The sequence below is a fragment of the Thunnus albacares genome, chromosome 12, assembly GCF_914725855.1.
Source record: "Thunnus albacares chromosome 12, fThuAlb1.1, whole genome shotgun sequence".
Lineage (NCBI taxonomy): Eukaryota > Metazoa > Chordata > Actinopteri > Scombriformes > Scombridae > Thunnus > Thunnus albacares.
Window position 1 is genome coordinate 33,498,319 of NC_058117.1, and position 11,115 is coordinate 33,509,433.

General features: G+C 44.5%; 1 protein-coding gene across 4 annotated transcripts in view; it reads right to left on the minus strand.

Moving 5' to 3' along the window:
* wdr33 (WD repeat domain 33) overlaps positions 1 to 4,691 on the minus strand; it is a 30,615-nt gene extending 25,924 nt beyond the window's left edge. For 3 of the 4 annotated variants that reach the window (XM_044369432.1, XM_044369433.1, XM_044369431.1), the window contains exons 1-2: positions 4,500 to 4,691; positions 228 to 446 (exon numbers count right to left, since the gene is read on the minus strand). In XM_044369432.1, the coding sequence (XP_044225367.1) occupies positions 228 to 431 (204 nt within the window). In that variant the 5' untranslated portion in view covers positions 432 to 446; positions 4,500 to 4,691. The remainder of the gene's footprint in view (positions 1 to 227; positions 447 to 4,499) is intronic. The other variant, XM_044369434.1, reaches the window with a different exon arrangement.
* Positions 4,692 to 11,115: the final 6,424 nt, after the last annotated feature.

The window sequence follows — 11,115 nt, forward strand, 5'->3', positions numbered from 1 at the left end:
GGACGTCTGGAAGTTATCAGAGAATAAACTGGACAAACGTTAGCAGCAGCTCGGCTAACAGGAAGTCCGCTGGTCACCAAACATCGTTGTTTTTTTGTTTTTTTTAGGTGAAACAGCTTTAATTAGTATTTTAACGATTTAGTTCTTGGAGAGGAGGAGACCTCTGCGGATGATTGGGAGGATCGTCAGTGAACATCATGTGACCTTCTAGCACTGACAGGCGTTACCTCCAGGTATCTGATGACGGAGGGGTTGTAGTCGATGGTTTTGCGGTTGACGGCCTTCCTCATGCGCTTCCCGTCGAAGGTGAGCTGCTGCATGGCCTGCTGCTGAGCGAAGTCCGGCCTCTTGTAGAACACCTGCCGCGGCGCCTGGTGCTGGAAGCGCGGCATGTGGAAGAACCGCTGCGGCGAGCCGATATCCGTCGCCATGGTGACCGGCTAAACCTACAGGAAGGGGAGGGGAGAGAGACCAGGTGGACTAGTGTTTAGACGCTGTGACGTCAGGAAGAGTTCACATCACTTTCAACTTCCTGCTGCTCCAGAAAAACACAGGAAGTTTGTTAATTGGTCAATTAAACAGCTGCTCTCTGCTTAAACCTGTCAATCTAATCAATCATTTATTTGGATCAATTACATCTATGGTGGTTAAAAACTATAAAGGTTTAAAAGTCATTGATTATGTATGAATGAACAATATCATTTAAATGGTTTTAACACAGTTTATGGCTCGTTCTCCCTGATCAATTCATTCTGTTAAGAGTTTGATCAGACAGATGCTGATCAATAACTGATATCCAGACCAGGTCTACAGAGTACTACACATGTTACCCACAACTGAAGACACTCATTTTAACTAATTAATGACACATCTGCTTCTGTGGAACGTTTTCTCCTCTCGCTGCTGTTCTGGCTGTTAGATAGAAATATATTATATTATATATTATATAATATATAATATTATATTATATATTATATATAATATATAATAATTAATATTATTCTGAAAACAAATGGAGGAAAAGTTCAAACAAAAGAAGGAATCTGATGAACTTCAGTTCACATCTGGATGTAATTTATAGAAAATCTGCTCATTAACACAATTTACATAAAATAATATCAGACAAAGCAAAAACTGCAGCTGATTATAATCCTGCTAATAACGACGTTTAATCCCTGAAGTGTCTGAATATATATATTCATATATAAACATTATATATCTGCAGAGAATATTCACACCAGAGCTCGACGACGTGGGAAAAACAGAAGATCACAACATGGATATTTATCACATGACTGAAGAACCAGAGCGTTTAAACTTTACTATATAGTTTATGAACATAAATCTAAACATGAACATGTTTATCTGCCCTAACAAACATGTAACTTATTAAAATAAAGTAAATAAACAAAGGATCAACTCTGAAATACAGAAATAATTTCCAGCATGTAAACAAACAGCATCAGACTCGTTAATCTGATCGGATCATTGATTAGTCATTTATCATCATCTTCTGTTCATTATATTCATTTAAATATAATTTGCACATCTCGTGTTCATTTTAAACTTTTTTTCTATTTATTTGAATGTTAACTTTTCTTCTTCTACAGTTTGAACAGCTGCAGTGAGACGACAGTAAACGCTCTGAGGATTTATTGAACATTTAATCAACTGAATGATTATTGGAGAAAACAAGCAGCAGATTAATGATCTTACAGCCTAATTAACAACAACAACGAGCCTCTACACGCTGGTTCAGCTGCTCCCACTGACTCCATCATACTCAAACTGAGTTCAAACCAGTTAAACCAGTAATCCTGACCTGTGGCTGCTTCTCTAATGTCTGTTATTACATCTAGAGAAAAGTCTCATGGACAGTTCAAACGCTTCTTTCAAAGAGATCATTGAGTCGATCGGCGCCGCATTGACGCAATATATGAAGGAAGAATTTAGGAAGCAGTAAAACTTTAATGAAGCTGCCAAGTGGGAGCAGCAGTAGAATTTTCATTGAGTTTATTAGACAGACAGGATTAATGTGTAGGATTTAATCTCTGGTCCACACTCCGGAGCAGAAGGTGGCGCTAATGCACCTGATACGCTGGTTGACAACCGCCGTTATAAACCAAAAAGTTTTTCCCCCCCAAACAGAGCAGTACATCCTGTCAGCCGAGGTGTTTCCTATCTGTGCAGCTGAACTCAGCAGCTCCTCCACAGACTGTTTCACCCTGACGGTCCCGGTGTTTCCTCCGCAGGCTGCACTTCACTCAGCTGCTTCTTCCCACTTTAACCTGAATAACAAACCGGGCCTCGGTGCTCCAGTTGGATCCACATGGAGAGCTGAGGCTAACGTTAGCTGAGAGGCTAGCAGAGCGTCAGCCGCAGCATGACGGGAGGGAAGCACAGCCAGCTAGCCTCTGCTAGCCTCCCAGCTAACGTTAGCCCCGGTTTGTTATTCAGGGGTGGAAACACCGTGACCATCAGGGTGAAACAGTCCGTGGAGGGAAACACAGTCAGGCGACATATCAGCCTCTCATAATTAGCAGACATAGCCCATACCGATATTTCATTTTAGAGCTGTTATCGGCCGATATCGATGACGTGCCGATAATATCATGCATCCCTAATATTTGTGATATGAAACCTGCCTTAATCTCCTCTTGACTTAGTGACGTCACTCCTCGTTCTAAATATCTCTGCTCTGTGTTGGGAGTCGAGGGCCTTGATGACTGGAACATTACAGCCATTTTAAACTGCTGTGTTTACTTTATATTTATTGAATTATTTAAGTTGTTGTCAGATTTTGTATTTCAACACCGTATGATAAAAGATGTTTTTGCTGAGTAAAGGTAGCAGCAGAAATTCAACTTTAAACTCTTATCGTTATTATGCCTTATTTAAATTAATGTTGGGTTTTCATGTGCAATTTGTTCAATAAAAGCATGTTTGACATCATTTCTTTCATTTCTTTGATTGTTTAGGGTCTCTGTTAGCAGTTAAAGCAGAAGACATAGATGTAGAGCTACACATCAATATTAGTTTATTTATCGCAGGTTGTATCAACATCACAATACTGCACAGTGTTATCGCATTGAAAACATTCAATAATCATTAGTTGCTGTAAAGCCAGACTCTCCTCTATATCTACAGTATATTTACAACACAGCATGTTGACTTCAAGCTGAAACAATTATTCCAGTAACAGATTAGTCCATCAGACAAGGACTTTAATAATCAATTACCCATTTCAGTCATTTGTCAAAGACCAAAACAATAAGCAGATGAATTAATATTTAAGAGCTGCAGCCTGTTTCACACACGTCTATCTGTATGAACTCTGAGTTACAGATTCATTAGTTTAACAGCATCATCTGATACCGAGCAGTTTATTTCAAATGCATCAGGGGTTAAAACATCTAGTGATGCTTCATAAGACTGAACCCTGTTTTTAACATGAGGACGTATCACATAAATAACAACAACGTCAACAACAGACAAACATGAATATCTGAAGATGCACGTTTCTGTTACAAACAACCTGGCAGAGCTGGAAAATAACTAAGTACTGAGCTTAAACACGGTTTAAAAGTATTTGTACTTTACTTGAGTATTTCCATGTGATGCTACTTTATACTTTCACTTCACTACATTTATTTGACAGCTTTACTTACTTTTCAGATGAAGATTTGACATTAAATAACTCAACAATCTATAACAATGTGTTGTATTTTCAAAGCTTGTTATATTATCCATTGTGTCAAATCTGCATCTGAAAAGTAACTAAAGCTGTCAAATAAATGTAGTGGAGTACAAATATGAAGTAACATGAAATGGAAATATTAAAATAACGTACAAGTTAGTTACTTTCCACTTAAACGTTGAAACACAGCAGCTACAAGACCTCAAACTGGCCACAAAATCTCCAGTTTCCTTCCATACCTGAACAACAATAACGATGATGATAATAATAATAATAATACCTGAGTTAACAGAGTTTCAGGTGATGCGCTCAGTCTCCTCACACACCTGTTTAATCGTAAATATAATCGTCCTCCAGCTCTCAGGAAGCCAAACTCACCGTAACACGAGGCGGCTAACAGGGAGCTAACGCTACCTCTCTGCCGGCTTACACAGCCTGACGGACACTTTTAATTAAACACTTAACTGAGATTATTTCACTGCAGTTACTCTGCGGCTGTTCCTCCTTTCTTCGGAGCAGTTATCTCATTCTACTACATATTAACGTCTTTTAACATCGGGATGCTTCTAGCACGGCTAGCTAACGGTTAGCCTCCGGAGCCGTCTGTAAACACACTAACATATTTACTCTCTAAGTAAGGTTAAATGTGCTGTTTTATAATATGTTTAATTAAATACATCGCCAGTAATTTGTCGGGTATTTGTTGTTTTCTCGGGTGTTTTGTTCTGAATGGTAACGTTAGCCGGAGTTTTAATGGCGGCTGGGAGCGCAACAACAGCGCGGCTGCAGCTACAAAACTCACCAACAATCTCCGCTGCAGTTATCTATCTGCTGTCATTAGCGGCTTAGATTCTTCCGAAGAGCTTTTCTCTGGAGAAACATGAGCGTCTCAAACTTTATTCAACTGAGATTCAAGGAGGTTTGTCACTTTAGCCACAAGCGGACTCCATCATGACGCCTCTTCTTCTCGGCCCCTGCAGAAAAGCATGCCGGGACGTTTTCACAACGGGCGGGAGAATGCGCAGTCACCGCGCAAAGGATCCTGGGAAACCGAGTTCTTAAACGTTCTTAATACACACAACACAAATCCATTCAAGTTTAGATGCCAGTTACAGTGTGAATCCACTGCCTGTAGGCACAGACGTCCATGTAGACAGTCCACCGTGTGCCAGGTACACCACCAGCAACAGTCACTCCATACAGACGACCATCCTGCCCCACCAGACTGCCGCCAGAATCCCCCTGATTGGACGAGAGATGGAGAGTGAGACAGTGATGGAGGGTGAGACAGTGATGGAGGGTGAGACAGGGAGAGAGGGTGAGACAGTGAGAGAGGGTGAGACAGTGATGGAGAGTGAGACAGTGAGAGAGGGTGAGACAGTGAGAGAGGGTGAGACAGTGATGGAGGGTGAGACAGTGAGAGAGGGTGAGACAGTGATGGAGGGTGAGACAGTGATGGAGGGTGAGACAGTGAGAGAGGGTGAGACAGTGATAGAGGGTGAGACAGTGAGAGAGGGTGAGACAGTGATGGAGGGTGAGACAGTGAGAGAGGGTGAGACAGTGATAGAGGGTGAGACAGTGAGAGAGGGTGAGACAGTGATGGAGGGTGAGACAGTGAGAGAGGGTGAGACAGTGATAGAGGGTGAGACAGTGAGAGAGGGTGAGACAGTGATGTGGGGTGAGACAGTGAGAGAGGGTGAGACAGTGAGAGAGGGTGAGACAGTGATGGAGGGTGAGACAGTGAGAGAGGGTGAGACAGTGAGGGAGGGTGAGACAGGGAGAGAGGGTGAGACAGTGAGGGAGGGTGAGACAGGGAGAGAGGGTGAGACAGTGAGAGAGGGTGAGACAGTGAGGGAGGGTGAGACAGTGATGGAGGGTGAGACAGTGAGAGAGGGTGAGACAGTGATGGAGGGTGAGACAGTGAGAGAGGGTGAGACAGTGAGAGAGGGTGAGACAGTGAGAGAGGGTGAGACAGTGATGGAGGGTGAGACAGGGAGAGAGGGTGAGACAGTGAGAGAGGGTGAGACAGTGATGGAGGGTGAGACAGTGATGGAGGGTGAGACAGGGAGAGAGGGTGAGACAGTGATGTGGGGTGAGACAGTGAGAGAGGGTGAGACAGTGAGAGAGGGTGAGACAGTGAGAGAGGGTGAGACAGTGATGGAGGGTGAGACAGTGAGAGAGGGTGAGACAGTGATGGAGGGTGAGACAGTGAGAGAGGGTGAGACAGTGATGTGGGGTGAGACAGTGAGAGAGGGTGAGACAGTGAGAGAGGGTGAGACAGTGATGGAGGGTGAGACAGTGAGAGAGGGTGAGACAGTGAGGGAGGGTGAGACAGGGAGAGAGGGTGAGACAGTGAGGGAGGGTGAGACAGGGAGAGAGGGTGAGACAGTGAGAGAGGGTGAGACAGTGATGGAGGGTGAGACAGTGAGAGAGGGTGAGACAGTGAGAGAGGGTGAGACAGTGATGGAGGGTGAGACAGTGAGAGAGGGTGAGACAGTGAGAGAGGGTGAGACAGTGAGAGAGGGTGAGACAGTGATGGAGGGTGAGACAGTGAGAGAGGGTGAGACAGTGATGGAGGGTGAGACAGGGAGAGAGGGTGAGACAGTGAGAGAGGGTGAGACAGTGATGGAGGGTGAGACAGTGAGAGAGGGTGAGACAGTGAGAGAGGGTGAGACAGTGATGGAGGGTGAGACAGTGATGGAGGGTGAGACAGTGAGAGAGGGTGAGACAGTGATGGAGGGTGAGACAGTGAGAGAGGGTGAGACAGTGATGGAGGGTGAGACAGTGAGAGAGGGTGAGACAGTGATGGAGGGTGAGACAGTGATGGAGGGTGAGACAGTGAGAGAGGGTGAGACAGTGATGGAGGGTGAGACAGGGAGAGAGGGTGAGACAGTGAGAGAGGGTGAGACAGTGATGGAGGGTGAGACAGTGATGGAGGGTGAGACAGGGAGAGAGGGTGAGACAGTGATGGAGGGTGAGACAGTGAGAGAGGGTGAGACAGTGAGAGAGGGTGAGACAGTGAGGGAGGGTGAGACAGGGAGAGAGGGTGAGACAGTGAGAGAGGGTGAGACAGTGATGGAGGGTGAGACAGGGAGAGAGGGTGAGACAGTGAGAGAGGGTGAGACAGTGATGGAGGGTGAGACAGGGAGAGAGGGTGAGACAGTGAGGGAGGGTGAGACAGGGAGAGAGGGTGAGACAGTGATGGAGGGTGAGACAGTGATGGAGGGTGAGACAGTGAGAGAGGGTGAGACAGTGAGGGAGGGTGAGACAGGGAGAGAGGGTGAGACAGTGATGGAGGGTGAGACAGTGAGGGAGGGTGAGACAGTGATGGAGGGTGAGACAGTGAGAGAGGGTGAGACAGTGATGTGGGGTGAGACAGTGAGAGAGGGTGAGACAGTGATGGAGGGTGAGACAGTGAGGGAGGGTGAGACAGTGATGGAGGGTGAGACAGTGAGAGAGGGTGAGACAGTGAGAGAGGGTGAGACAGTGAGAGAGGGTGAGACAGTGATGGAGGGTGAGACAGTGAGAGAGGGTGAGACAGTGATGTGGGGTGAGACAGTGAGGGAGGGTGAGACAGTGATGGAGGGTGAGACAGTGAGAGAGGGTGAGACAGTGATGGAGGGTGAGACAGTGAGGGAGGGTGAGACAGTGATGGAGGGTGAGACAGTGAGAGAGGGTGAGACAGTGATGGAGGGTGAGACAGTGAGAGAGGGTGAGACAGTGAGAGAGGGTGAGACAGTGAGAGAGGGTGAGACAGTGATGGAGGGTGAGACAGTGAGAGAGGGTGAGACAGTGATGTGGGGTGAGACAGTGAGAGAGGGTGAGACAGTGAGAGAGGGTGAGACAGTGATGGAGGGTGAGACAGTGAGAGAGGGTGAGACAGTGAGGGAGGGTGAGACAGGGAGAGAGGGTGAGACAGTGAGGGAGGGTGAGACAGGGAGAGAGGGTGAGACAGTGAGAGAGGGTGAGACAGTGAGGGAGGGTGAGACAGTGATGGAGGGTGAGACAGTGAGAGAGGGTGAGACAGTGAGAGAGGGTGAGACAGTGATGGAGGGTGAGACAGTGAGAGAGGGTGAGACAGTGAGAGAGGGTGAGACAGTGAGAGAGGGTGAGACAGTGATGGAGGGTGAGACAGTGAGAGAGGGTGAGACAGTGAGAGAGGGTGAGACAGTGAGAGAGGGTGAGACAGTGATGGAGGGTGAGACAGGGAGAGAGGGTGAGACAGTGAGAGAGGGTGAGACAGTGATGGAGGGTGAGACAGTGATGGAGGGTGAGACAGGGAGAGAGGGTGAGACAGTGATGGAGGGTGAGACAGTGAGAGAGGGTGAGACAGTGATGGAGGGTGAGACAGTGAGAGAGGGTGAGACAGTGATGGAGGGTGAGACAGGGAGAGAGGGTGAGACAGTGAGAGAGGGTGAGACAGTGATGGAGGGTGAGACAGGGAGAGAGGGTGAGACAGTGAGAGAGGGTGAGACAGTGATGGAGGGTGAGACAGGGAGAGAGGGTGAGACAGTGAGGGAGGGTGAGACAGGGAGAGAGGGTGAGACAGTGATGGAGGGTGAGACAGTGATGGAGGGTGAGACAGTGAGAGAGGGTGAGACAGTGAGGGAGGGTGAGACAGGGAGAGAGGGTGAGACAGTGATGGAGGGTGAGACAGTGAGGGAGGGTGAGACAGGGAGAGAGGGTGAGACAGTGAGGGAGGGTGAGACAGTGATAGAGGGTGAGACAGTGAGACGTCATTTTACGTGTCTCCTCCAAAGATAAGAGAAAAAATATTTTATTAATAATTCTGAGGTTTGTTAATTGTTTATTTCAACCAAATATTTAGGGACCGAAAGACACTATTGTTTTTCGTGTGTTTGTTTGTTTGTTTGTTTCTTTCTTTCTTTATTATTACGCCACTTAAACCCTAAATTTGACCCCCTAAACATGCTAATCAATGGATTCGCCATGAAAATTCCTACTCGCTATTCCTACTACAATATGATTTTTAATGTAAGATTTGGCCAAAGTCATGGTATCAATGAATCCATTGATACAGGTTTGAAAGTGGTCAGACTTATAGTTTAGATGTCAGAAGCCTCTGTTTGACACAAAGTCCATGCCCAGAGATTGCCTCCCCATTGGTTTACATTGTAAGGTGTGATGTTGCACTGCTCATAAAATCCAAACCGAGTTATTACAAAGTTTTTAATAACTTTTGTTCAATACAGTGTCATAGTCATGTATTAACGTTAGAAGCCGATACCATTAACGCCCTCGGAGAAGATAGCATTTGTTCAGGGTCCAAAATTGACAGGTTGATTGTGGACTTCCTGTTGGATTTAGGTCAGGGGTGTCAGCATATGATTTGTAGGTCTTGATGAGATGAATAATTGAGTTTTGGTTTGATCTCTCTACGACATTCCTACGGGCCGTGGCGGCCATTTTAGTGACATAGGTGGCATTCTCAAACACATCTTGGCATTTTTGGGGTTAATTTTTCCATTTTATCAAATTTTTCACCAGACCTGATGTGTGAAATTTTGGTGAGTTTTTGAGCATGTTTAGGGAGTCAAATTTAGGGTTTAAGTGGCGTAATAATAAAGAAAGAACGAAGAAACAAACACAACAGATACAAGAGAGTCTTTGCCCTTTGGGCTCGGGCCCTAAAAATATGATTTTTAATGTAAGATTTAGCCAAAGTCATGGGATTTATGAGGAGATTTCACAAGAAGCGTACTCTAAAATCCTCCTCTCCAACTGCTCCTGGTGATGTCACTCCCTCAGTGCTGTGAAACATTCTGCAATACACACTCATTATAAAATCACAGGAGGAGCAAGAAAAGACTTTAAAACTCACACTCTAATATCTCAAAAACAATAAAAGATAGAAAACACATGTAAATTCAAGATTTGTAGGTCAAAGTCTCGTGACTCATTTAAAGTTCAAATGAAGTTTGTATCTAAAACTATGTGGAAGCAGTAAATGTTCAAAAAGGTGTGGGTTCACTCACACTCTCCATTCAAATATATGAGTATTTTTCTGTGTCCAGCTGCAGTTACTTATTGTCTCTACACACCTGACAGTACACATGTCAATCACACTTTCACCAGGTCATGTGGGTTAAAAGTCTTTACTTTCCTAAAAATAGACTTGATGAAAATTAGGAAATTAATTTGTTTTACACACAAACTCATCAAGAGTTTTCAATTTACTAATTGAAATTCAAGTGAATGGGCCAAAAACTTGCATAATTTTGATGACACAGGTGTGAGCGAGACAGACATGTCTCACCCTGCACAAAATTCTCATCCTCACACCGTTGAGATTTGATGTTTCACCATGACAGAGGAAGTTGCTATAACTTTATTGTAAATGCTCCAGTCTGCACCAAACTTTACATGTTTGATAAGAGTCCCGGCCTGAACACGTCTACATGACAATATTCCATCAGTGATGCAAACTGGCTGAATAGCGCCCCCTACGAAATCTCAGCGAAGCAGCCCCAGCAGCAGGCAAAATAGTGGACAAAGGAAGTGATGTTTATCTCCTTCTTGCACTGCCTGAAAACAGGCAGGGTCTGAAGACATCCACGTGCTCGTGACAGAAGACCTTCGACTGTGCTGCGCTGTGCCGTGGTCTGATGTGCATGGAGGCACGAGGGCCCGGTCAACGCTGCTTGCACCTTTAATTATATATTAAAGGTAGGAAAAGTGACTACGTGGCAGTAATAAAAGTGATGAGTGGATTGTTCTTCCACTGACATGTGAGCAGGTCTGTCATAATATCACAGCAACACATATTACACAGCAGCACTTAACAATAAATATATAGATGTACATTAAAGGAAGTGATGGGCTTGGTAGTAGAATGAATGCACAATCTTTCCACATTTTCATTTTATGAGGACTAAAGTCATGTAAAAACATCATTTTCATGTCAATAAGGCTTGTTAGTGATATCTAGAAAGTTTCAAAAGTCACAAGTCAAGAAAAAAAAAGAAAAATGACAGTTTTTTTCTAATTAAAAGTTTCATTTTTTCTACCTTAACTTTATTTTTTATTTTAAAAAAAGCGTCACTTACAACATGTGTGACATTAAGACAATAGAAAAACAATAGAGATCACATAGAGGACACGAGTTCACTTTCAGTTTGTTGATACATCCAACATGGCAACATGACAGACTAAATAATAGATAAATAAATAAATAAAGATAAAATAAAAAACTTAACAGAACAGGAAGGCAATAAAATCAGATTTCAGTAAAAAAAAATCTTGGAGTACATTTCTTACAGTTAATAAGTTGGAAATACTTTGTAAATCCAGTCATGAAAGTTTAACGGCTGGTTGAGTATTTCCGGTATTTATCGCTTTAAACTCATCAAACTGACTGTTGAACTTTCTGTTTTTCACGTTAATCGAACGACGCGCGG